The following is a 27975-nucleotide window of genomic DNA, read 5'->3' on the forward strand; positions in this document are numbered from 1 at the left end:
AATTAAGAAACCTAAAACACAGGTGCAAGAGATAAAGCCAACTGTTTTAACACTGGCACACGAGGTCAATCAGGGTAGCAGGAATTTGAAGTATATCCTCAGCGTGTGGCGCTCCTTGAACTTTTGGAGTTGCGGCGGAGATTTTCCAGCTCCTTGTGAGTGGCCATCACCTTTCGACTAAAGGACAGAAAACAGAACCACAGCTGACTGACAGAGTAAACTCTCAGTTGCTGAAACCTTGTAATGTCCTCCCGGTTGCTTTACACCTTCTCCCCTCTGGTGTCAAAATGACCCCATCTGGTTTGATGTAATTTAAAGTGATACTCTGGGATGGAACAAGTTGGGTCCTATCACAAGGTTTAGGGCAGAAATTACCCCTACAGCAGTGATTTTGTGCAGCAGAAGCCCAGGGGCACACACACCAAACACCCCCTCCCTGCTCGTATGCCGGTTTCCTGTGCACTCAGACGGGGCCAATTTTTACTTGACCAAAAACACAAATAAACGGACTCCCACTGAAAAACTCTGATATTGGTCTGCATTCACGCTTTATTTAGAGAATTTTCAGCGCGTTACTTTCACACAAAACCACCGCTGAATAAGGCTCTAGTTCTCACCAACCTCTCAAACAGTGATGTATATCAATGTTTGGGTTTAAGTTAAGTGAGATTACTTTTTATGAATCATTTGATTTTTTTTTTTTTTGAATGGTTGCAAATAATAACACCTGCTGTCCTCTGGGGTCAAATTTACCCCATCTCATTTGACTGTTATTTAAAGCAAAAGAGTTTTTTTTTTTTCAATCAGTTCTGTGTTACATCTTTACTCTGACTTCAGTCCAACCCATTAACACATATTTTTTCTTTTTTTATTTGGAATTTAGGGCAAATAGATATCGTTCCTATAAAATATACCCTGTTTTTAAGAGTAAGAAATATACCCAATTATTTTCACTCTACATCATTTTTGACTATTTGACCCCTCATAGACTGGTAATTGTCAAGGTTCAGTGAGAAAACTGCGTTTGAGTCTCTTGAATTTTCTGAATGGCAGCGAATACTAACACCTGCTGTCCTCTGGGGTCAAACTGACCCCATCTACTTTGACTTTATGGAGCATAACATGAATAATCACCCCTCTTAGTATCAAATTCGTAGTCGACTTTTTAACAACTCACTAACTGACATATAAACAATGTCAGTAATTATTTACAAAACATTTAACTTTTCAAAATTAACTCACAGTAAAATTAAATCAAACCTACTGTCTGAATGTGCCCTCTGATGCAAGCAATGCAGGTAGTAACAGCATGATCTCTGACGATGTGTGCATTGCATTTTTTGCAATTTGACGGCATTTTTCAATCACCCTGTCAAGGGCAATATTTGCACCTACACCTTTTGGGTGGGGGCCCAGGAGGGGCAGCTAGGCTAGAGCAGGCAGCTTGGGCTGGAGGAAGGGCTGCTGCAGATGAGGAGCTGAGCCATCCTGCAGGATCTCCAAAACTAATCTCAGTATGTTTCTGGGGAAGAGAGAGCTGGACTGGGATGAGTTGAAATTGATGGGTAACTTGTAGAAACACATCACAGTGATTCTCCTATCGAGAGTCATTATCATCCTGAGCGGGCTGTTGGCTCCCACTGTCATGTGAGGTGTTGTCGTCAGGTTATGCCCAAGCTGTAGGTCGGTGGCCAAGTCCAGACTTGAGGAGCTGACCCTCTTGTGTTGAGCTGCTTGTGAAGTGCAGCTGATTGTTTTGTTTTCCCGATGTACAGGTCTGAGCCTTCCTCACTGCACTGGACAGCGTACCCCACATTGCCCTGTTTGTGTCTCGGTGTTTTGTCCTTGGGATGGACCAGCTTCTACCTCAGAGTGTTTCCGGGCTTAGCGTGAACAGGAATATGGTGTTTGCTAAAGATCCCCTTTAGTTTTTCAGATTTTTAGTTTTTAGTTGTTCCTGTACTTTAAGTTGGGGTATCCACGGGTTTTTAGGCCCTCTTTAATATGTTTCTTTTGCTTTTCCCTTCCTTACCTTACCTTACCTGATTACCTTCTTTCTTTCTACCTAAAATTTAGTGTATTCATAAAGAGCATAGCACTGAACAAACATTCTTAATTCCTAATCTATATCTGTTTAAGTGTTACAGTGACAAAGTAGGTAAAGTAGACATAGGCTACCAATGAAGCCTTTTGGTTTTGTAAAGTAAGAATAAAATGAAATGGTCTTTTTCCCATGAAACAATCCCCCAAACAGATAAACAAAAAAATATATCGATTTTTCTGTCATTCATCACTGTAATTTCAAAGAAAAAATTATCAGAGATAAACCTGACAAATATAAATTTTAAAAAAAATTGCATACTATGACAGAAGGGCAGAGGTTTGTCTGGTTCTTTAACCTCCTCAGGTGGTTCACAAACATCAGCACAGAGAGGGAAACTGAGCCTGGTAGCGATGTTGTGCAGGGACAAATGATGTCAATTACATTTTCCCCTGAACATCCTTTTGTTAACTGTTGGTTGTTTAGCCTTTTTTTATTTAATCCACATCTGCAATGTATTTGTTAATATATTTTTGTGTTTTAATTGTTGTGGCTCAAATAGGGGCTCATAAAAATAAATAAATAAATAAATAAATAAATAAATAAATAGAAGTGGTTATTTCTGTTATTTTTGTGTTTTGTCTCAAAATTAGAAACTCTTTAATTAAGTCTTGGCTCTTCTACCTTTTGTTCTTTACAGAGCAGGTAGGCCACATTTTGATATGTTTTCCCATTTAGTAACCCAGATTTGGTAATTAAATCTAAAATCTAAATCTTGAAAACTGTGTATACGGATCAGGGTGATCCAATCCAATTCTGCTTCCAGGAACTGGCATAAAACTGGGAAGGGTAACTTGATCCGAGATAGCAGAAAATGGGATTTCCAAATCTGGAACATTTTGATCCAGACTAAATTCTTTGAACAACTGGCCCCAGGGTTTCACTAGTAGGGGTTCAGTGTCCCCTAGATAGCCCTGAAAAAAGGTGCCAAGCAGTCTACAGCTGACAGGACCAACAGACCCCAGCCAATCAGAGCACAGTGGAAACAAAACAGACCAGTGATATCAGAGGTCAAAAGTTCATTTCAGAAAAAATGGGAGGGTGGATGTATTTCAAAGGTAAAGAAACAGAGAATTGATGGCATAAAAACAGAAACTTACTTGAGAGAGGAGAGTTCCCTGACCAGCCCACAGATCAGCTCTGAAGCGTCTTCATGGCAGACTGAGAAAGAAAGAACTTCATCTCTCTCCATTGCCTCTTCTTCACTGTGGTGACAGAAGGTTAAAATTCAATGTGTGACATGATTATTTTGTACGTGTGCACCATTAAGTTCTTTGTGTATGTGAGAGGGAATCCCATTGAGTTTTCCAATCCTCCAGAACCTGAGCTTTCTTAATTTTAAGTTCTTGTAAAGAGTTTTTGGCCGGTAACAAAAAAAAGAAGATGTCTCTGTATGAGCTAAGAAAGAAAACAGGACCTTGAAAATAGAGAATGGATTGTACTTGGTTAATTTTATGTCTAAAGTAGTGGTGCTGGTGGTCTTTGGTACGGTAACGGATGTTGGGGTAATTAATGGCACACTTTGATGGAAAAAAGTTTTGATGGGTCATGGATTTGAATCTCAAAATTTTGCTGGGGGAGACTTTATTGTTTAGAACGTGGCAGAGACATGTACAACATGTATAACATGTACAAGGGACAGTCAGCAAAGAAGCGGCAGGGAGAGTTACTGACCCTATTGACAAAATCCACAGAAGAATATTTCTTTATAATTTTGTTTATAACATATTTTTTGTACATCATTTGACACATTGGCCGGTTTTGGCAACTTTTTTAGTATAGTTTTTTGTATATATGCAATTTTTCAAACCAGCAAAGCTTATTTCAAAAATGAGTAACAATTTAGATGTTATTTTTATACCATAACTTCTTGAAAGATAGCTATGATTTCATTAAAAAATGAGTGTGGATGGTTTTATGAGAGCGGCCATTTTGAAAACAGGCCCAAATACAACCTTAGCTGCCTGTTAAATGATAATCCTTAAGGGGGTAGAATATTTATAAAAAATGAACAGGTTCTTAAAGAAACTATTTATCATGTTGATGAGACAGAAGTCTCCAAAATTCATGTATCAAATATAATACGTTTGGCAATACAGGATTAGAGTTGAAAAATTGAAAGTTGTTCATTCATACTAACAATTATAAAGCTATTGCCATTATATAGCTTTTATGTCGCAACTAAGCTTCCAGCTTAGTTGTAATGTACAGTGTGAAGTTATTAGTAGCACAAAGCTGAACAGCTTTGGTGGAGATGGGATATCATATTCATAAGTAAGTTTTAAGTAGTGCATAATTATTGCATGTCTCCTAAATTTGTTTGTTTTTTGTTTACTCAGAAAAAAACCCATATGTAGCAGCAGGTCCTTCCAAAGAGGGTGCCATCTTGCTACTATAACACGATATAAAAACTTGCAATACTCATTAGATATCTTGTATGTATAGAGCTAGATGCAGCCACTTGTAGACAATAGAAAAGAAAATGCTTATTTGTATCGCTAATTCTTAAGTTGTTGGTGGTCATTCATTGACAAAACGTCAAACTTGTTAACATTACAGTAGCTTACTGTCTACAAAGGCCACATCACTATTTCTATCAAGGCTCTGTCTGCTAGATATTGCTTGATACTCTCATGTCTACACTCTGTATCAGTTTAAACATTATCATAATGAGCAGGTCAACTTGCTCTATCATTTACTTTGCACCAAATTTGGGATTTTTGTGGCAGCACATCCCCCCCCCTGCTTCCTTACGTCAGAGAAATGGTGTTCAGCTGTGAGTCAGACACGTATTCCACGCAACCAGGTCCAAAGGGGTCAGAAATGTCTCTGGTCAAAAAGGGCCCAGTGGTCACAGTAGAAAGACCAGCATCAGGTTCATCAATGGGGACAAACTGTGTGCAACACAAATGAGTCAGCCATTTCTGTAACAACACAAAGCTGTTAATAGCCACAGTAATTAGACATTTCATGTGTTATTGTTTTTACAACTGTTTGATACAAACAAAACTCATCCAGAGGCTATCCCTATTTGTTTTAGCAGCAGCATTGAGCTTGAAAAGAACCTCATTTTTTGACATCTGTGAAAACCTAAAATCTATTTCACCTGAAAGTGAAGTAGGTCTGTCGTTATGCTTTGAGGGCAAAATGCAACATATTGTAGAGAGCAAAGGTGGCACAGTCAAAATGCTCTTTTTTTCAGTAGGAGTCTGGAATAATATCTAATTTAGTATGACAGAAAGAAGAAGAAATGAGAAAATTTATATTTTTAGGCCTGAATAAATATAATGTAATTTTCTGACAAAAAAAACTTAACAGGGTTGTTAACATTCAACCTAAATGTCATGTGTTACTTCCTTTAGAAGTAAAAGCGATCACTTACGCTGTAGTTCCCCCTTGGGCCACACGATGTCACTGGAACTTCACACAGCACCACAGAGCAACCATTTAATTCCCCTGACTGGCTCTGTGAGGATGACCCGCCTGCTTTGCTGACTTCATGAACTGCTTCATCACAGGTGAACTCTTCTTTCTTCTCATCACTTAACACAGGCACACCGTCAACGTGCGGACAGAGAGCCTCAGGTTGGCCATGGTCCTCTGACTGCTCAGTGTTGGCCAAAGAAGGACTTTGGTCCTCTATTGCTGAATCTTTTCCCCCAAGATCTTCCTCCTTTCCCTCCTCTTCCTCCATAGCCTGGAGATCTGACCTTGACTCAGCTGTTTGTTCTGGAGGAGGCGCTGTAGCTTTAACAACTTCAAAACTCTTCTCCCCTGGGGAGCCTGGATCACACACAGTACTGGTCCCATCTGAGGTTATGACAGTTATGTGGAGCTCGGCCTCTGCCCTGTGTGTTAAGATAAAAGTAAAAAAAAAACAATAATTTACCAATCTTAGTCTTTTCAATTTCAGTTGTTTTTGAGATTTTACAAAAGATTAAATCACTAAAGTGCTTCCATAAACATAAGTCAAACACATTAAATGTTTGAAATAAAAACAGAATATATAAAAAATGTTGAAAAGGATTCCTCAGATTTTACTGACCTGTCATCTTCTTCACAGTCTCTGGACTGAGGCTTTATTGCTTCCTTGTTTTCCCCTGAGACACAGCTAGTTGAGATGGAGAGTGATGGAGGTTTTGGGGAAGCTGTTGTGTCTTTCTGGACCACAGGGTCAGCTGCGTTTTCAATCAGCCTCTCAGCTCTCTCTGGTTCCTTCTGTCCATTTTCACGCTTTTGTGTTTGAAGGAAGTGGCTCCGCTCTTTCTCCGTCAGTCCACACATACCCATCCTTCGCTTCTTTCTGGCAGGTACCTCTACTGTTTCCTCCTTTGCAGCTGTCTTGACATCAGTTGCGCACTGACTGCTTGTGTCTTCCAGACTGGTTTCTTGGCTTTTCTCCAGATTACTGGAAGAGTCCCCATTTGCACCAGCCTGCTCTTCTGAAGCATTTTCAGCAGATATTTTGCTCTCTTCTGGGATCCGTGAAACAACACAGAGTTGATCAATGCATGTCTGAGATAAATTTCTGTTCTTCTCTTCGTCCTTTTCACTCTGGTCAACTTCATTTTCATTATCTGTATGGACTGTAAAGCCCACCTGGTGAAAATTTCTATTGGTATCTGTGACCTTTTTTTTTTCTTCCTCTTCAAATTCTTTAGCTCTGACATTGGCTGTATCTGTAGTTATTTCCTCTATGACAGGATCTTGCCTGGTGGGGCATGGCTCCCCTTCTGCTTGATGTTGTTGAGTTAAAACCCCACCAGATTCTTGCTCAGGGCTTTGTGGCAGTGTGGCATCTGCTGCTGTATTACTTTCTTCAATGTCCTAATTTAAATAAATCAAAAGGATCAGACTTTTAGTATGTAAAAAATTTCAAATTCAGGTTCTGCCACTATCACTGATATACCTGGTGACAGATGGTTTGCTGAACATCCTCAGTCTCTGAAATCTCTGTGCTATGACGTTCTCTCTTTCTTGACCTGAGGGAGCGAGGCTGGGCTGGAGCTGTGCTGTCTTTACTCCAAAGAACAAAGAAACTGATTTGAGCAAACAAGTTGATACTGGGGAGTGAATGAAGCTACAATCATTGCCTGTCCAAAAAAGAAAGTTGCACAATTTAATATTTTTGCTGACCACCTTTGGCTTTGAGTACTGCACCCATTCACCTCTAACATGTTAGATTTACTTATTTGTTTCTTAAGACTCCTCTAGGACATCCTGAAGGGTCTCAATTAGTGTGAAATGTGTGAAAATGATGTCTCATGCTCCCTTAACCACCCATTCACAATAAAAGCCCAATGAATCCTGGCATTGGCACCTTGGAATGGGCCCGTGCCATCAGACAAACTCCAGAGGTGGTCATTCTGAATATTCATATAGTCATCTGACCTCATTCTTTGGGTACATAATGTTGCTGAAACTAAACCTGACCAACTGCAGCAATGCCAGATCCCAAAACTGCCACTATGGGCTTGTACAGTAAGAACTGAGCATCACAGATGCATCACTCCATCTTACCCTGATGCACCCATCACTCTGGAACAGGGTAAATCTTGACTCATCAGACAACATGGCCTTCCATGAGTCCAGAGTCCAAATTTTATGTTTCCTAGCAAATTAAAGCCTTTTTTTCCATTAGCCTCACTGATCAGTGGTTTAGAGCTTCACAGCTGACAACAGTACCACAAGTTGTTTGTCTGCAGGTACTGCCATTAAGTGCAGGATTTTTTAAAAAAAATTTAGAAAAATCTAGCCAACTAACTTCAATTAATTGCTGCTACAATATACTTCAACCTGCAACAACATTCAGTAATTAGTGCTAAAAAATCAATAAGAGCTGAGTCCCAATGACATATTCTACCCCTAAGGACAGAGAGGAGAAGCTTAAGAGCTTAAGTGTTCCCTGAACAGTCTGGCTAGAGATTTAGAGCCTCCACCAGGCGTCTTTCACAAGCAGAGCGTAGTGGGCAAGAAGGAGTGTAGACCTGGATGAGGGACCCCAGGTAGGCAGGACCCGTTTTTGTTAATGGTTTGTAAGCCAAAGGAAGAGCTTTGAGTTAGCCAATGGGATGAGTAGCTTCTAATTTCTGATCACGATCAAACAAGATCACATTTCTTCCTTGAAGATGATGGTTCACCACTATCCCTTCAGGTTTCAGTAATGTGTTGGACAGTTCTTAATATGATTTAAGAAGTTTCAGTAATCTCCTTGGTTGTTGTTGTTTTTTTGCTCGATGTAGGCCAATAGTTTGACCCTTTTGAAACAGATGAGCATCTTTTCCACAACCACAGTATATTTCTTCTGACATGGTTGTCTAAGAAATTAGAAGCCACTCATCCCATCGGCTAGGATTAAATATGATGTTACCAGCTGGAACGTATTTATCACTGCAGTAATTATTTAATGGAAGGGTCTTAACTCTGTGCTAAGTTAAGTCCAGCTTGCGACTTTCTTTTTGGACAGGCAGTTTATAAAAACAACATATACTGAGGTTATTAACAATAGAGATTTAATAAAATACATGTTGATATTTTTTAATCAAAGAAGACTGTCCTGTTTGACAATTGCAACTTTTACCATCGCTGTTGAGCTTGGTTCTTCCTTTGGCCATCTTCTCTTTCTAGGAATAAAAATAGTAATGCATAAAAATGTATCAAATTACAAAGTAACATAACAGTGGGAATAAGGGAAACTTAAGGTCATAGTTACAATAATATAAAGATATCAGACAGTTACTGAACACAGTCTGTATAATAAATTAACCTAGTCTATATAAACAAAGCTCTATGAACAAAGTTTTGAAACAAATTGTCAGCAGGGGCCATATTTGAAATGGGGCAGGTTTTGAGCCTCCTGACTAACAGATGTAGGGTGCCCATCAGACATCCAGATGAGCTGTGCCTCTGATTGGGTAACTCATCATATTAATTTATCTAAAACTGCAGAGTCAGAAAAAAATCAGACCCTGTACAGTGTGTGCCATTAGAGAGATAAGCTATTTTTTTGTGATATACTTTTGTGCCAGGCTGTAAACAAGTTTATTTCTGCAGTGAAAATGGTTCTTTTTGGCTTGGTGTGTATGTGGTTTCCAGTTCTGCCAGAGTCAGTCTCAAGCAGACACTCACCGAGCTTCAAATTTGAGCATTTCTTCATTGTATCAAAATTTTAGACTTTTAGAGGTTGCTGATTGTGAGTGACGGCAGTCAGTCACTACTTAACATGGTCACACTTTCCACTAAAACACTAGTGATGTCTGTGGATGAATCAAATGTGTTATCTGTCTCCAACCCTGCTAGGTTTGACCCCTAAGATGTAATATTAGCAGCTGATATTTCAGATCCAGTTTCAACTTTGTGTAATATATAAAAGTTGGTTTTGGACTAAGGTTAGGACCAAATTTAAAACTTAGGACTCAATATGGAGAGTGTATATGTTTGGATTAATGTCAACAGACTTCATGTTCACAGTAAAACTACGGTATACCATCAAACTATTAACAACTTTAATTAGCAATCCTCAAATATTGTTAAATAGTTATTATTGTGCAACATTAATTGCAGTTTTTGTTTTAGATTTAGTTTTACATGAGCCAGGTTTCACACTAATCGGTATGTGTGCTCACCTTTGTCCTGTCTTTGTTTGGAAGGGCTGCTGGTTTATTGACACAGGTTTAAGTCTTACATTTCACATTCTGTAAATTTCACATATAATTTAGTCAAATGATCTGTTTGAGTGAGTTGTGTACTTACATCCAGTAAATTTACACCGTATTTCTTCTCCTTAATAAAGGTCTGTCCACTAAATATCTGTCCACTTGTCGATGTACTCCATCCACAGACTACTTTCTTTGGACCATCCGTCAAAGTGATGCTATTCAGGTAAAAATTGTGTTTTATGGTGGTCAACCCCTTTTTGTAGCTTGTCAAACCATTGCACTGTGTGGTATTGCCGTTGCTAAATTACGCGCGCAGTCAAAGGGGTCTATATAGTTTAGTTTGTAGAGCAGCTAGCTAAGATAATGAGACTTTTTTTCTGAATAAAATTAGTTTAGGCTTTGGCTGTGTTACTGAATTGACTCACTCTTCTCAAAAATAGTTAATGATTTATATATCACGACTGTTGTTATTCTGATTCTGAGTATAAACAACGAAAAATAACCGATTTCAATTCAGCTCATTAAATCACGCACCTGAATCGTGGACTCGAGGCGTTACGTTGGATTTTTACGTCAGTAATGGGCGTGTATCTTCTAGCCGTAAAGCGGAATGTGCGTCGCCATGGGAGACTCAAAGCAGGAAGTGAATTCCGTTGATGTTTTGAGCACCCGAACAGACCTGTATAGAGAAATATCTGTCTCATTTTTAAGTGTTGCGATTATTCTACCTTTGTTTCTGACCATTATCACCCTGATTAGCCGACCTGACCAGCTCTGAAGAGAACATTTCGGTCCGTCAAACTGTCAAGGTAAATAAAAGGCTTTTCTGTGCATTCATAAACTCACCTGGCTGGATTTTATGCTTGCTGTTCGCTCTCTTCAGTTGAAGCATGTTAGTTTATTTGACTGGCACTTAAAACAGCATGAGATAGTTAGACGTTGCAAAAGTTGCTGCTCTTAAAGCCGGTGTTGAGTTGACGCAGTTGTACTAATAGTAGATAATATCAGCCATCCAATGTCCATGTCCCTTCACCTTTACCAAATTGCTAAACTAAGTTCAATGTATATCCATCTTTCAGGTGACGAGTGTAACAACCCATGAGCCGAAGTAGGAATCCCCCACCCCGGGGTCAAGGGGCAGCGCGAGCTAAACAGGTAACACCTATCACATCCTTTTATCATTTGTGACAGAGACTTGTGCTGGTATTATGTCAACAACTGGTATGAGTCAGCAACTCTCTCCCTGTCTCAGTATATGTCTCTTTTTGTCTCAGATGGGGCTACTCCTAGACCTGTCACCAGATGGAGGGATGAATGATGATGGAAATGATGAAGACCTGGAGGCCGAGCTGCTGAATCTCGTGGGTGGAGGTGGAGGAGGGAGATCACAAGGGAAGAAGGGTGAAGGCAGAGGTTAGAGCCATTTTACTCCATGATCTGATGTAAAGAAATTTAACAATGCAGCCAAGTGTCTTTCTTTCTTTCTTTCTTGCTTTCCAAAATTTGTATCAATTCCATTTGGTTTATTTTCAGCTCCTGTCCCAATGGCTGAAATAGAACAGATGGCAGCCCTCTGTATGAAAGATCTGGATGATGATGATATTGATGATGATGATTTGGACGATGAGGATCTGCTGGTAACACACCTTCTCTCATCTTTTTTAACCCCCTTGAGAACTGAAGCATTGTTATCCAGTAATATAGTGAATTACAGACTTACAATCATTTTTAAAAAATCATTGTACTGCATCTCTTACCTGTGTATAGGCAGAACTGAATGATGTTTTAGAGGATGATGAAGATGAAACTCCTGCTCCCACTCCTCCTGCCACCACACCAAGTATGCCCAAAGCAAGCATCACACCCCACCCTTCGCCACCAGCAGCTCCTAGTGGTGCAACAGGGGTGGAGTCCAAATTATTGGAGCGCATTGAAATGTATAAAACAGCCATATCCAATGCCAAGGCTGCTGGAGAGACCAGCAAAGTCCGAAGATATGACCGTGGGTTAAAGGTACAATAAGAAGAAGCACCACAATCAGCTTCAGTGTTTAAGTACGGAAGACTGTTATACAGTATGTGAGTACTGTAATATACAGATATGCTTATGATTGTTTTTTTATCCCTAGACACTTCAGTCCTTGTTGGCATCTGCTAAAAAAGGAAAACCAATCAACGAAGAAGAGATCCCACCTCCTGTTGCTCTTGGTGGAAAATCTAATACAACAGCTGAGTCTGAATCGGTCAAGGAAATGCCAGAACCAACACTGCTGCCCAGTCCTCCCACAAATCAGAAACCCCTAAGGGAGGCAGCACCAGCAGCTCCTAATACGAAACCAGCCCATACAGCCCCTCCCCAGAAACCTGTTGCAGCCATCAGCCCAGAAACACCTGCCATTTCTCCCCTTAACCCCAGCCAGCCAGACACACAGCCCTCAGGTAAAATCTATCTCTCTGTTTAAAAGATAAATCCTCATGAGATTAAAATCTATGTGTATTTTTGCTCACTTTTCTGTCTCTTGTTTTGTCTCACACTTGCTTTCAGAGCTGAAACTGGCAGTGACAAGCAGACAGAGGGAATATAAGCTAGCCGCCATACATGCTAAGCAGAGTGGAGACATTGACCTAGCCAAACAGCACTACCTCACTGCCAAGGTAACAGAGCCATTTTAAGGAATGAGACAAATAAATTGTTTATACCTGGAAAGTTTATTCCTAAAAGTGTTTACCTCTCATTTTGCAGAAGCTGGACCTGCTTTTGGAGGCTGTGGATGGAGGCAAAACTGTGGACCTAAGCTCACTACCTCCTCCTCCTGGTCTGTGTGAACTTTTTCAAGAAATAGTAATTACAAGGCATGAGTCAGATAGTTCTTTTGGTTAGGAAACTTTTCTACTGAATGAAACGGCTCAGAAGTATCCCAGTGTCAGTCACGATAAGAGCTGATTGAGTTCTGAAAATTATGGAGAGAGGATCCCTTTAGCATAGAATGCACCAAGTAAACCAAGAGTAGAAAAAAATGGCCCAATTCCATGCATCAACCAGATTTTGATTCACTTCTTATCTACAAAGTATGCAGCATGAATGTAGTAGACTCTAATGATGTCTTCACAGCTTCAATATTGTTTTTATTCAGTTAAACTTACAGCTTATGTGAATAAATAGGAGATAAAAACAGCTAAGGCATAGCAGCTTAACATGACAACAAAGGCACTTTACCTTTAGAGACGTCTATAACATATAATATATTTTTTATTTCAATTTAATCATTCAGCAATTTTTCAAACTATATTTGTGTCACTTGCCTCGGATACTGTAGATTAGATCACTGAAAAGTAAACCACTGTAAATGTAAAGCATTTCCTGTGTTTTATGAAGTAATTGAAGCTTTACGCTGAGACAGGGTTTTGTTTCGGTGACTCATAGTTAAGCTGAATAGAAATCATCATAAAACATTCAGTGTAGACTGCTGCTAATACTAATATTACCTGCAATATAAAAGATAAAGGAAGACAGAACATAAACTTGTATTACTGATTAAATTATCATTCTGTGTAATGTTTAAATGGTTGCCTTGTTCTTTATGAGGATGGCTACCGAATTAGGTACTTTTAAAGGTACAGACTGAATTTTGTCCAAAGTTCTGGTTATCGATTCATGAATAATGAAAAGGTACCATGTTTAGTTACCTAAATGCATCCTTGTGACTGTGAGGGAGTGGAAGAGAAGGCAATTTTCCATGCTGGACATGAACACAGCATTGCAGGTTTATACATTAAAGATTAAATATGTAAAATCGAAAAAAAAAAAAAAAAAACATTTTTTAAATGAAACAAATTGATATTTATCACCACATAAACAAAAAAAAGTACAGTACTGTTTAGTACCAATACCGAATGCCAGGTACCAGGTATCGTTTCAAATGTGAAAGGTACCCATTCCTTGTTCTTTAGGATGTTTTAGCTCACAGCCTTAAAAATAATTTTTGGACTTCTGTTTTTCTGTTTCAATAGATAACTTTTTGCAACTCATTTTAGTAACTGAAGTTTTTATTTACTTTGATTTGAAAATGTTGGCTATAAGCAGTTCATCTGCTGAAGCTGCCCCTCTTGCTGCACTTTGTGAGGGCACTAAACAGTTCATGTTTCAAAGCCCTCCTTTAATGGCTCTTGACCACTGAATGAAACAAACAATGTTGTCTTGGTTTGGATGATCAGACATGTTCATTTGACATGGCAGTAGATCTGTAATGATGTTTAAATATGACATGCATCAGGAGGAATACAATCTTGGTCTAAAATGGTTTCATATTGAAGTAAAGCTGTACTAAAACTACTAGACATGCACTGATTGATCGATAGAATTAGTAAGAAAGTGCTTAAAAAAAGCTTAAGAGAATGTGTGATAACTTGTGTAGCAGTTTTTATGTTTGAATGTGTGACTTAAGGTTGAAATAATTTCCAACACTTAGTTGAAATGTGTTCATCCACAGGAGATGTAGTGGCAGAGTCCTGTGCACCTTCTCCTCCCCAGTCTTCCTCTAAACCTGCTGCCCCTGCTGCTCCTGCACCTGCCCAGGTGTCCACAGCTGGTAAGCCTGATGGCAGTAGCCCTGAACCTTCATGTGAGAAAAGGGCAGCAAGGATCAAATACAAAAACATTGCAGGTTAGATTTCAAAGCTCTGTCTGTGTGTGCGCTGTGTAGACCTGCCAGCTCCCAGCAGTCTTGCAGAAGCCCTACAGCAGAGGATGGATATTTACAAGTCAGCAGCAGAGGGAGCCAAGAGCAAAGGAGATGATCGCAAAGCTCGTATGCACCAGCGCATTATTAAGGTACACATCTTGGTGTTATAACTGTTCTCAAGCAAAGGGTTTTTTTTCCCTGAGAGCTGATTTTAACATAATACTTGGAACAAATCAAAGATGCATCTAATGTTATCAGAGATGCAGCTTTTCTTGGTTATTCATTGTGTATTCCTGGCTCTGTGCTGCTGTTTGGTCGTGTTTTTTTCCTGTTTCCCTGAATAACTGGTAGATGACTCACTTTATTTAGACTTGAAACATCTACTGTTGCCTAGACTGTAAATACAAATTTTCTTCATTTGCCCAGCAAAATAACCTGCAACAACATTTGGTTGTTGAAACTAATTGTGCAAAAAAAAACAGAAAGAAGTAATTTAACTGGATTAGGCAGAGGCAAAGATAAAGAGATTTAACAGTATCATTGAGACAAGAATGTGAAAGAAATTTTAAAAAGAGTATTATATGTCCTCAACTTATTTAGGTGTTAGAGCGTGTTGTTCAGTTCTTTATAACTGATTCTGTAAGATGCATGTTTTCAGATTTTCACTATGGCTGCTGATAACAAGAAGCTGGCTTCAAAATACACCTTTCGTATTTGCACCAGCACCTGTAATTGTTTTGCTCTTTACATGAGCGACAGACAGATGCTAGGAGTGTTTCAAACAACTGAGTCAGAAAGTGATCTGCTGGGAAAGATCTACACAATTTGACTATTTCTAAATCAATCCAAACTGTTTTGTGAGTGGTTTGTTCTTTGAATGAAATGTTGATATTGGTGCATATCAGAAACATAACTATTGATATTCACATATGTGATAGAACTAGGGGTGGGTAAAAATATTGATGAATCAATGCATCACAATATTTCCTCACCCAATTCAATATCTTTTAAGCAAATCCTCTGAATTGATTCACCTACTGGCCAGTATGGGGCAGCTGTGCATGTTATTCACGTTGTATGGACAAGGGCCGCACGGGACCAAACAACAATAAAATGGCAGCAGCACCGCTATAAAGCCAGCTCCCTCAGCTTTAAAGTCTGATGTTTAGGTTGTTTTACTGCCCCACAACGTGAGGTGACATACCGGTACCACAAATGTTCCCATGGGCACGAAAATCAAAGTACTAACATCAATATTGAATCAAAATGATATCAAATCGAATTGCAACTTAAACTATCAAAGTCAAATCAAATTGTGAGGCTCGCAGGAATGCCCAGCCCTAGAAAAAAAACATATCTGTGGATAAATCTTTAGCTTAAGCTGATTTATTGTTGAGTTTTCCTTGGTTGACCCCTCTTGTGTTCCTAGAATATTCTGACTTTTCTTTGCTGGCAAACTGATTTTTACTCCCCAACTCACAGGATTTTTGTTGATTAAGACATGAAAATGAAAATACAAACATGAATACAAACATTAGAGAAATTCAGTGTCTTTGGTTAAAGAGTTATATGGGAATACCTGCAAAGGAAACGGTGAGTGAAATCTTCCCTGAATGAGTTATAATTGTGTTTACCTCCTAACAGCAATACCAGGACGCTATCAGAGCTCACAAAGCTGGAAAACCCGTCAGCTTGTCTGATCTGCCTGTGCCACCAGGTAACTTTCTGCAAGCTGGTTTTGGATTTGGCCTCCAAGTTGCATCAGATAGCTTCAGTAAGCCGTGTGTGTGTTGCTCTTTCAGGCTGTCCTCCACTTCAGGGCTCAGAGGGGGGCCAGCAGAACTTCATGGGCGTCCTGGAAACAGCCATGAAAATAGCCAATCAGGATGCGGACGCAGAGGATGAGGAAGAGGAAGGACAAAAAGAGGCAGTAAAGGTAAAAAAAAAAAAGCTACCAAATGGTCAGTTTTTTAATGTGTAGCCAAGGAAATGATTGGTTGCCTTGTGACTGAAGCGAGCATTTATCCACTGCCAGCTTCTGTGGTGGGATTTAAGTTTCTCTACTGCAGCTCCTGCCTATTACAGAAACTTCATGCTGCAGAAACATGTTAAAAATAATTTGTGAAAACAAGCTCACAATGTCCCAAGTGAACATAAATGTATCTTGAATCTTTTCACATGCTCTTTGCACTTCTCTGATCATACAAACCTAACATTTTCTCTCCTCACAGCCTGCAGTTCGTCCACCCGCACAGAGAGCAAAGTCTGCAGCTCCTCAGGCTCCCGGAGGCTCTGCAGCTGTAAAACTGGGACCCAAAGGTGTTCTCAGAGTTTGCTGTACACATATGAACACCTTCCTGCTCACACGAAATGTGTCATACAAAGTGTCTGAGTTTTAACAGAGCCACAGTTTCACTTCTTTATCTCTTAATTATCTTTGTAGCTCAGCAGCAAGTGGATTTCTTGTTGCTAAGGCGACAAGCTTTTTTGCGTGCAGCGCTGCGCTCCAAACAGATGAAGGTAAACTGAATACTTTCCCCCCATTTATTTTCTTTTCAGTTGCTGTTAATAGATCAATTCCATCTTAATATTTAGTCAGTTCCTTTGTCACAGATGCCTGTTGTGTCATGAAGTTGTGAACATCTGTTGTGTAGCTGTCTGTTGTTCGACTGATGGATCACCTGCTGTTTGTTTGTGTTTAGGATATGAACGGAGCAGCAAACCACCTCAGACATGCAAAGGGACTGGACCCCATGATCTCTGCTGCAAAGAGTGGACTACCTGTCGATATCACCAAGGTTATAAGCAAACTATTATGTACAGGGATCTACAAGAAGATAGAAAAACACATGTATGTGTATGTGTGTCTGTGTGAACACACCTTCAGAGGAGGAGCGAAGTGTGAGAGTTGTGTGACAGAAATAACAAACAGTTGGGAGGAAACACAGGGTGGAGCCAAAACACCTTTCTTCTCATCATGGTCTCACCTTTTGTGTGTTTGTGTCAAGGCCTTTGTGTGTGTGTGTGTGTGTGTGTGTGTGTGTGTGTGTGTGTGTGTGTGTGTGTGTGTGTGTGTGTGTGTGTGTGTGTGTGTGTGTGTGTGTGTGTGTGTGTGTGTGTGTGTGTGTGTGAGAAAGAGGTTGTGAGTGTATGCATATTCCCAGCATCATTTGCTACCCTCATATTTCTCATAGTTGCAGCTAATCTCGTGTGACTTTCTTTCATTTCTCCTCACTTTTTATTTAGTGACTCTTCCTCATATGAGCCGTGTGTCTCTCTGTCACAGTCCCATATTGAAATGACCCAGATTATTATGCCTGTGCCCCTGTTAGTTTGTCTTTCTGTCTTCAGAGTATCAGACCAGCTTAGAAACAAGGTTCTGCAAAGACAAACTGAGTAGAGTTTCAGTTCAAGCTGCATACACATCTTCTTAACATTGTTGGGATATCATAAAGTGTTATTTACAGGATCAGATAAGTCAGTCAAGGTTTCCTTATATCTGTTGACTTTTTTTCATGTTTTGTTATTTTTGTCATTCTCATATTTTGTTGTATTGGTCTCCCTCTAACAGATTCCTGGTGCTCCAGTCAGTGAGGAGGACTATTCCCTGGCTCGCTCTCGTTCCTCCCCCCTCTCCCCTCGCTCCAGCGAACAGTACCAAGGCCTCATGGATCTTATGCGGAAGCAGCACGAGGTCAAAACAAATCTCTACCTTCTCCTGTTAGCATATTAAATGGAAAGGTGCACCTCTTAGATTTTGGGGATGGAAGTGATGAGGTGTTATTGGTTTGTCTTCCATCATTTTTGCCTCCAAGCTGTTTGACATGTTTTAAAACAGATATTAAGTATCTTACTGAGTTTAGCTATGGTCTGTTTTTATACCAAAATGTCCGTTTGTTTTGTTTCTACACCTACAGAAATGCCTAAGCTACTCTCAACAGTTCACACAAATGGGCAGTGTGGCCGAGGCTCTGAAGTAAGAAAAGTTCACCTTTTCTTGTTTTTTATGATTTTTAAGAGTTTAACTTTTATTTTTATTTTCTACAGGCATATTATAAAGTTATAACACAGTACTGCATGTTGATCAAAATGCAAACGTAACTATGAACAACACCAGCTGTATAATACATAGACATAGTCTGTGATGTCAACCAGTTTTTAGTGAATCTGAGCCCTGAAGCCTGTGGTGCCATATTGAAAACGCTTGCTCAGCTTATTTTCAATGAATCCTAGCAGGAGGCAAAGGAGTGGAATTGAGGCGGACATTTAGCCTCTTCACTTACAGTAACAGTATGCTCTCCTGTCAGTCAAGCCAGCCATGCCCTGAAATAGACAAAACTCACAAGTTTAATATCATCCAGAATTATAGTTTAACCTCCCAACAGTGTGCCGTGAAAATGAGCCTTTCACACCAAACTGTTTTTAAACACGGCTGTAAATATGTTTATTTTTCTGCCAAAAAACAATTTTTCTTCAATGTTGTTTATTTTAAATGGGTGCGTATGTGGTTTCTGGTGCTTCTGCAGCCAGCCTCAATGAACTTCAGTTTTTAACACTCATGTTTTTTATTTCTATTTATAAGACCGGAGGTATCTGCTTGATTTGTAAGGTTTTTGGCTTAACGTTATAACCAAATACACAGCCATTAGCCCAATAGCTCGTTATGACACTGATGAAAATAGAGAATAAGTTTTTGAATAAATCATCTCCCCATCAATTAGCCAACATAACAACACATAAAATATAATATATATATATATATATATATATATATATATATATATATATATAAACACAACTTGCATTTTCCAAAAAGATTACATCTTTGCTATCTGTTAAAGGAATGTTTGATTTAATACCACAAATATCTATAATGCTTTGCTCAAGCTCAAACTTTTCACATCACAAACGGTAATTCAAAATTATTTTGTTTTGCATCAAAGGCTAATGCAAACTATAGCGTTTGAGAAGAAAATTATCCTCTTTTTATTTGTAAATACCCTGAATTGTTCTTTTTTCCAGTTGACCAAAACGCAACATGATATTTTGAGATGCTTTCCTAATTTTCCTAATCCCAAATTTGAAGTCTCAGAAACACTTGTTTATGCAGTTCGAGCAGAGAATGAAATAGAAGCATCAGTGTAGAAATGACTGCTGTCTCTGTCCAGGTTTGAGAAGCTCAGCGAGGAATGCATGAAAAGCATTGAGGTACTGAAGAATTCCCACATGAAGGGCCAGCCAGTCCCAAAGTGTCGCACAGAGGAGAGGACCTTCAACACTGTCAAGTAAGCAGCAAACTAATGTAGAAGAGACAACATGTCATGAAGATAGACTCTCCTAAAATGAGTTTTGGAACTCCATACTTCATACTTCATAAGCATCCCCCCATAGGGCCATGTTGGTCTGATGTTCAGCCGCTTTTGTGAACAAATTTCTAAGATGAAGACAACTCGCCGAGATTCGCTTGCTCTGTCAGTGTGAGGTTGGCAGTTTGGGATGCAGTTAAACGCATTGAGAACTCTTTGATGGATTGATATAAAATTAGAGCTAACATTCACGTATATGATATTCAAAAGTTCTCATTTGATGTAAAAACTGTCAAAAGTAATGATCAAGTTGAGAGAAAATTCATATTAACATTAATGATTGATTACAATTTTTTTAAGCTGATGATTTGAGTCTTAAACTGTGCAAGAAAAATTATTTGAACTGTCCATGAGGGTGCAGCTGAAACTCTGTCTCAAATGAAAGTGAAGCAGGCCGTGTGGGTCAGTGGAGTCAGTTTATTTTTTGAGGACTGAAAAAGATTTATAGATTCTTAACACATGCATTGGTTGTTTATTTTAAAGCACAGAGTTGGCAGATTTAGCCAGAATGACTCAGTGTGACTCACTTTGGCTCCGCTCCAGTATCATACTGAGCTTACAGATAGGTGACTCTTGCCGTGAGTCATCGAGCAGTCAGGATTGTCCGTCTCTCGCTGATGCTGACGGGGTGCTGTCTCTCGCTCAGGATGCTGTTTATGAATTATCTTGACTCTTTCTTTTGCCATGCAGGATCTACTCCAACCTGACACTCAATGAGCTGATGCTGTACATCATCAGAGGCGTAAACCTACCGGCTCCTTCAGGTACTGAAAGCATGTTTGAGTCCTCTAAACAGCCCAACTGTTGGGTTTCTGATGTGTGTTGATTTCCACCCACATCTCTGCCTTCAGGTGTCTCAGCCAATGATCTGGATGCCAGCGTGAAGTTTGAGTTTCCTTTCCCCAGCACGGTACGATCCTTTCACACTCATTCACTGGATTATGCAAATATCTCTCTGTTTATATCTTGATGTGCTTTAATGCATTCATTTCTGGGAGTGTAGGAAGAGCCTCAGAGGGACAAAACCAGCACAGTGAAGAGCACCAACAGCCCAGAGTTTAAAGAGCAGTTCAAACTTAACATTAACCGTGCACACCGAGGCTTCAAACGGGTCGTCCAGTCCAAAGGCATAAAGTTTGAGGTTCTGCACAAGGGGTAAAGACAGTTCCTGCTCATGGGCCAAACTTCACCTTTTTTCTTCATGATCAATAATGTAAACATTAGCGCTTTTATGCTTCTCTCCCTGTGTCTGTAGAGGTCTGTTTAAAACTGACAAGGTCATTGGGACCGCTCACCTGAAGCTGGAGGCTCTGGAAAACCACTGTAGCGTTAGAGAGATCATAGAGGTAAGAGGTAGTACCATAAAACCCCACATTATACACCTTACGTTTGTCTTACTGTGTTTATTTCTTTGGTAGGTGATGGATGGTCGTAAACCTACAGGTGGCAAGTTGGAGGTGAGGGTGAAGATCAGAGAGCCTTTAACAGGAGTGGATGTCCAGCCGGTGACGGAGAAGTGGCTTGTTCTTGAGCCCGTGACTTCTCTGTCCCCTCCAGAGAGACAAAAGGAACGGGTGAGGAGAGTTTTCTTTTCTCACTGCATAACTGCCCCTTGAAAAAACGACTGTTTAAAAGTGTGCAACAATGTCCATCCACGCCCTTACATCAACTTGTTTTCTTTCAACTCAAGGAAAATATGGAAAATGTAAAGGAAATAGATGTTTAGAAATAATAAAATAAAGGGTTTATACAGTGCTATCTATTAACTTGAACCTGACACCCTGCTAACTTTACATAAGTTGCATAGCTTATTAGTTTGATATGCTTATCTACTTTTTACGATAGAAATTTTAAAATGCAGCACAGTGTGATTGAGCAAAATTAGCAAAGGAATCTTTGAAACTTGCAGTATATGGTCTGTTTGTATCTCCAGCAAGCATCAGAGATGCGTAAACTGAAGAGGAGACTGTAAATACTTTTTAGATAATACAAGAAACAAACAAATAAATGCCAGATTTCTTGGTAATAATTTTCCCTATCAGCCTTCTCTATAGAACTTTCATATTTTCAGATTGTTCATATTACCCAACCTCAATCAGCTCCACCAGCTGTGAAGCTCTTTGAAATAAAGATCTTATTTATCTACACACATTGATTTATGTTGTCATTTGCAGATTCTCTGTCAATAACATTCAAGCTTTCTCTATATTTGGTTGGAGACATATCATCAGTCTGTATTTACTATTTTCAAATGTTGCCAGTCATAACACTTTGACTACAGACTTGTTCAGAGAACACATAATATAAACAAGGTGAATTAAAACACCAACTGGGTGCTTGCGTCTGTCCTCACAAGAATGTCCTGAAATCATGTGTTTCATTTTCCACACCCAAACACTGAAAGATCAAGAAAAAAAGATGGCACCGGTGGCTCAAAATGTATCTGTAATATCACTTTTTCAAGTGTCACTATGCTTGTTTGTCTGCATCAGGCCCCATCTCCTCGGTCTAAACCTCGACATGAAGCAAGCAGCAGAAGCAGCCATCCTGACAACTCTCCCCCACAGTACAAACTCCACAGCTTCAGCCTGCTCAACTACGACAGGGAGCGGCTGGAGAGAAAGGTATTCACGTGTCTGTGTTTGTGTTTCTCACGCAACATCTACCGAACTAATGCTCGTAACAGAATGAAAGCCAAAAGGTCTCGTCTCAGCCATTACGTCTGTCTCTCAGCTAGCAGAGTACAAAAAGGCGCGGCGGGACCCTCCGTCTGACCTCGTCCATCAGTACAAAGAGGTCACACACAGAATGCAATGGCAGAAAACACAGCTGGAGAGAGGCTCTACAACTCTGCTGACAGGTAAACACAGAGTTTACATCGTACCACATACTTCTTTACCTCTCATAAACGTAACACACACTTTACTCTGACACATGTGCAGAGTATGACAATGTGCTGCGGCGTCTGGCACATGGACTCGCTGACTCAGTGAAGAAATTCTCCAGCCAAGGCAACAGGGTGAGTGCAAGATCGGGTGTTAAAGTTACTTTATCTGGTGTAGGTTGTTGCTTACTTTTATTTTTATGTCGAGTGATGGCATGGATACACAAATTATATACATAAATAGAAGTACAAAGACTTGTTTAAAGTATGATAATGTTCCAAGTTCTCACTGTAGTCACTGACATTGTTTACTAACATTAAATGAATTAATTACCATATCTAAATGCTTGACAAGATAGATGTTATTTAAGAAAGTGTAAATGTAAATCAAAACTGATTATGTTGGTTTTGAAACATTATAACTCTTTTTTTAACTAAAATTAGTGCAAAGACAACATAGAAGATGTTGAAACTGGATAGATATGCTCATTTTTAAATTTGATGCCAGCAAAAGGTTACAAAGAAGTCTGGGCAGGGATAACAAAACTCTAAAAACTAATAATGTCTTTAATGTTGCGTTGCAAAGTATGTGAGGATTTGATCAGCTACAGTGCATAAGGGGACAATGCTGACAAAAAAAATACTGGATGGATGTGATCTTTCGGCCCCCAACCTCCACTGCATTTAAGACTCTGTGGTGGAAATCCCTGCATGGAGTCAAAATCACTTTTATACGCTACTGTCTGTGTGAGCACAGTTTGTTGCTGAATTTACAAATTTAAGTTAAAATTTTCCCAAACGAAGAGAAAACCATGAACAAACATGACCCAGAAATGATCTTGCAACTTTTGTGGGCCTAAGTCCAGTTAAGATGTGCTGTTGCAAGGTGTTAAATAGCCGTGGTTCTGTATCTTGGAAGAAGTAGCTTACACATCTAGAAACCTAAGACCTATTGGACAAGTCAGTATCAAGCATCATGGCTCATTGTTGGAGTTTCAAATCAAATCAAAAACATGACGAAGGGCACTCTGTTAAAATAAAAAATAAAAGAGGTGATGTAACACAATGGTAAACGTGCCCCTGTGCCCACTGTTTTGAAACATGGCATCAAATTCAAAACAAGCATGTCATGTTCTTCAAACAATTTCATTTGTACTGTTTTGTTTGGTATGTTGTTTACGCACTACTTTTAATTTAAAAGAGGGTTGATTGATTTTTAGAACATTAAATTCTGTTTTCATCAACATTGACGATTCTGGTTGTATATTTAATTCCAACATAGAAAGAAAACTGAAATAGTGGTAAGAGAAATAAATTAACACAGTAAAACTCAGTCTGTTTATTGTTAACTGTTAGGAGGTTTCAATTTGTTACTTTGCACCATTCAGTAGTTGTGTGATGATTTTGTTTTCACCTATAGGAGGCTGCCAGGGATGCACTTGGCAGATTGAAGATGGTGGAAAATGAGGTAAAGATGCCAGCTGCTGTCTGTACAGTAGATGTTTGTTATTGTGTACATGTGTATAATCAGCCTATGTTGTCTTTCCTTAGCTGGAATCTCTGAAAAGGAAACGCAGCGCATGAGAGGAGAGTGGAGGAGCAGAGACCTGGCTTGAGTACTGTTATGTCATCTGTCTATACAAACACCACAGGGGGAACTTAAAGAACCTTGAGTATGAATTCAAGCTGCTCAAGTTCATGAAAACTGCATGACCCAAGCTGATAATTCTGTCATTGGATCTTTCAGCATCACCTGTGTCACTCGTGGTTAGTCGCTTGCCACAGTAATTAAACAATAAGTGTGTAACTAGCAAGGGACACAGGCATTAAAACAAGCATTAAATTCAGATCGAGGCTTATTTGCACTTAAAGACTAACACTACATAAAGCTGCTTTTGAATTTTGGATTTCCCAACTTTACCTGTTCACTGTTTTGATTCCCGTCTTCCCTCTGAGACTTTTTGGTTATAAAACTTAAAGTTTTGTTCCTGGCACCAGCTCAGAGAGCCCTTTTTGTGTCCAGAGATGACCAAAAGTTGTGTGCATGTATGTGTGTGTACGCTCAAAGGTGTTTAACCACTGGGCTGAGGTGATTTTAACCCTTTTTCCATATTTTATGTGTGTAATGAGCTTAATCTAATCTGTCTGCTCCAGTGTTCCCAGATTACAGTAATCTACTCCGTTTGGAGTGGTGTGATATGGGAATAAAAAAAAAAAAAACGGGGCTTGAGGGCACTGCAGCCTACATCCCATAATGAGGGATTAGTGTTTGTGTCACCAAGGAGACGACTAGATCAGACGTAGAGTCGCCTTTGGGGCTGGAGGGGGGGTGTTAACGGCGTGCCATGAATGCGGTCGCGGCTTAGCCTGCGAAAAGGATTGCTTTTTCTTCTTTTTCTTCCTCATCAGCTGTTTCTTCTTTGTTGTTGCCTTCATCTCCACTGTCTAATTCCTGATCATTTATTCACAGATTTTTCTAAGTCATGGTAATAGGCCTCCCTTGGATTTCCTGTAAAACCCTCTAAACAATATTAGGTCCACTGTGCTGTCAATTTAGAAAATAATTAGCAGCCGCTGTTTCAGTCCCACAGATTTTGGCAGATGCAGTTTGTAAAACCAGACTGTGCTCCACAATGATCTCCAGCAGCAGCACACTGAGTATTCTGCCACAAGAAGACAACATCATATGTGTCTGTGAGGCTGGGTAATTGCTCATTTCTATTTTCTATTCCCCACAGACGTCCCTGGCGTAGTCATTTTTCTCATTTCTCTTTCCTTCACATTTTTATCAGTCCGTGAAGGGGACGAAATTTAGATGAATCGTACTTTATAAAATGTGACAAATGCAGATGCCTCAAAATTAATCCCTTTCACAAAACCCATAAAGTGACTAATGCGTCACATCACTGCCCCTGTTTCTCTTATATGATGAGCTCTCTGTGGATAGATGTTCTCCCTGTGTGTTTGACAACATGCTAACCTGATTCTGTTGATCCACATTTACTGCATGGCGCCAGGATGTAGCAGAGCACTATAAATAAGCCTTGCTGTATGTTTTTATTTGGCTCTCTACTAACAGTGTTGTGGTCACATGACACAGCAGGGGATCATGTGTTTGCCCTAATCCACCAACTGCATCACCCCATTAACAAATAATCCTGGCTAACGTTGACCTGATATCGCCCTGAAAACACTGTTTGGGTTTTTTATGCAAGACCCTGCCCCCACACCCCAACTTTTTTGACCATCAGTATTTTCTGACCGTTTTGATGCTTTTGGTCAGGCAGACGAAGGACTAATAAGTGTCTGTTCATGGCAAATGAGTCATTTTTGTTCAATATGGTGAAACGTTAGGACTATAGCACTGTGTTTACAACCTTTACTCTATGTCATATCTATGTACAACATTTTGTCATCTAATCTGCTCCACAGTTTCATACTGCCAACTTTGTATCAGTTCTCAGTGGCATCTTTTTCCATTAATATCTGTACTGTATGCATCATTTAGCAGACTCCTGAAACCTGCTCAAAGCTAAGTGAAACACTGAGGCCCCATTAAGCTTCGTAATCTATCAAAGTAAGCGTCAAGTCCCAAGTAATGTTTCTTAATGCTGTATCATGCAGCAGTGCATTTTAAAATCCAGTTTGTTCAGGCAGTTCTGTGTTAGAAGAAATGATAAAAGTTGTTGTGACAAAATTAATAAAAGCTCAAAGGATAACAAAACTATTGCAAATTTAAAGCTCCTCTACAGACTTTCAGATGGTGTTCAAATGTACACCAGACAGAGAAAATAAAAGTTAAATAAAATTAATATTAAAGTAGATGACCTTGTATGAACTACAAAAGCAATTATACATCAGTAAAAAGAAAAAAAACTTTTGCTGTAAATTTATTTTTTATTGCCTCAAACCTCATAAAAGGTGTCTGTGGTTGGTTCTATACTGTTAAACAGACCTCCTTTTATTTTTATGTCTAAGATCCTTCATGGGTGAGATGTTTGACTGTAGCACTTGAGAGAGAGATTTTAACAAAACACTACCCTTTCATGATAAAGATCAAAATAGATGAGATTTGTCCACAGGGGGGAGCCAAAATTGCCACAACCTAAAAGTTCTTTAAAGGAGCTTCAAATTTACGTTTTTTTATGTTTAAACAATGAATTAAATAAAATGGCTGTAACAAACAGTAAAACAATCACGACTTTGTCTAACCTTTGGTCTATAAAAATCCAGAATGTGATGACTGTGATGTCTTTGAAGTTCTTGTTTTGAATAGCAAACATACTGGACAATGAAAACCAAAATACTACTTTGAATTTGATTTCAGAACAGGTCAAATTTGAGCATTCAATTTTCAGGCTTTAAAAAGAACTTAGCGGAATAGGTGTCAATTTCATTTATCGGCTATTTTTTTCACAACTTAAAACAATTTTTTTTCCAAACTCTTAAATTTAATTGAGCGAGATGTTGAGCTGTGATGTTCCCTGTCTGTGGTTTGTAAGGAAGCTGCTCACTCAGGCAGTAGTACTCTCATGTTAAACGCCCAGAAAACTCACAACCTGCTTCTTTCACTCCAAAACCTTTAACCCTGTGTAACCCCAAACCCCAACACACTCCGGCCACATAACCTCACGGCCTTTGAGACCATTCTGTTGTCATGGCAACAAGCTCATCAGCATTCAGTGTGGTAGTTTGATGGTCAGGACCACAGGAAAGGGACATAATGTTAAAGTTTGTCCTGCTGGTGACTCTTTCTACTGTCCGTCACACACTCCATATCTGCTTATTTTTGTGATGTTTGTCTGTTCTGTGTTTGTGTTTTCTCATCTTTGTTCTTCTTCTTATTTGTCTGTACTCTGTTTAAAGGCAAAAGTTTGGTGAATTGATTTTATTTTTCAGCTACAGTTGTTTAAGTCCGGGCTTGGGAAAGAAACTTGTTGTATTGCTGACATTTGTTTCATCCGCTAATGAATGTCATTGAGGGCAATCAATATAAATAAATATTTATATACACTAAATACAGCATATTATGCTCTGTCTCTATTTTTCAGTGTATTTCATGATGATTTGTGCAGCTCAAAGTGGAACTGTATGGACACCTTAAGAGTAAGGGTTCTTATTTTATGAATGAGGTTGTTATTAACATGAATAAAATGGTGAAAAAGCAAACCTTTGTGTCTTCACTGAACTGGAAAGTCATGGCAATTTTTCTTATAAAGTTTTTAAAATACCCAGTAATATTTTTTCAATATTCAAGAACACATTATTATGAACATGATTCTGAA

At 39.3% G+C, this 27975-nt stretch overlaps 2 protein-coding genes across 3 annotated transcripts; one reads left to right on the forward strand and one right to left on the reverse strand.

Moving 5' to 3' along the window:
• On the reverse strand, positions 1–10403 carry LOC141804263 (uncharacterized). 2 transcript variants are annotated; one of them, XM_074688609.1, is made up of 8 exons: positions 10294–10403; positions 8682–8724; positions 7011–7117; positions 6147–6928; positions 5484–5949; positions 4856–4995; positions 3202–3306; positions 1–177 (listed from the first exon to the last, which is right to left on the reverse strand). In XM_074688609.1, the coding sequence occupies exons 2-8, from the start codon at positions 8713–8715 to the stop codon at positions 99–101; spliced, it is 1713 nt and encodes a 570-aa protein (XP_074544710.1). In that variant the 5' UTR covers positions 8716–8724; positions 10294–10403; the 3' UTR covers positions 1–98. The 2 variants fall into 2 exon arrangements, with proteins under 2 accessions (XP_074544710.1, XP_074544715.1); XM_074688614.1 differs by lacking the exon at positions 10294–10403 and adding an exon at positions 9854–10281.
• cc2d1a (coiled-coil and C2 domain containing 1A) lies at positions 10341–27823 on the forward strand. Its single transcript, XM_074688598.1, has 28 exons — positions 10341–10568; positions 10839–10914; positions 11034–11172; positions 11293–11396; positions 11527–11772; positions 11888–12197; positions 12304–12413; positions 12502–12574; positions 14249–14347; positions 14462–14589; positions 16085–16157; positions 16243–16376; positions 16672–16759; positions 16884–16960; positions 17143–17238; positions 18012–18134; positions 18358–18416; positions 19609–19725; positions 20497–20570; positions 20658–20716; positions 20810–20961; positions 21062–21152; positions 21225–21380; positions 22299–22430; positions 22540–22666; positions 22749–22825; positions 24111–24158; positions 24242–27823. Exons 2-28 carry the CDS (start codon positions 10858–10860, stop codon positions 24272–24274), a joined length of 2982 nt encoding a protein of 993 aa, XP_074544699.1. The 5' UTR covers positions 10341–10568; positions 10839–10857; the 3' UTR covers positions 24275–27823.
• Positions 27824–27975: the final 152 nt, after the last annotated feature.

This window comes from Halichoeres trimaculatus, unplaced genomic scaffold (assembly GCF_033239565.1).
Source record: "Halichoeres trimaculatus isolate MK-OKI-2021-1 unplaced genomic scaffold, fHalTri1.1 fHalTri1_scaffold_2, whole genome shotgun sequence".
Taxonomy (NCBI): Eukaryota; Metazoa; Chordata; class Actinopteri; order Labriformes; family Labridae; genus Halichoeres; species Halichoeres trimaculatus.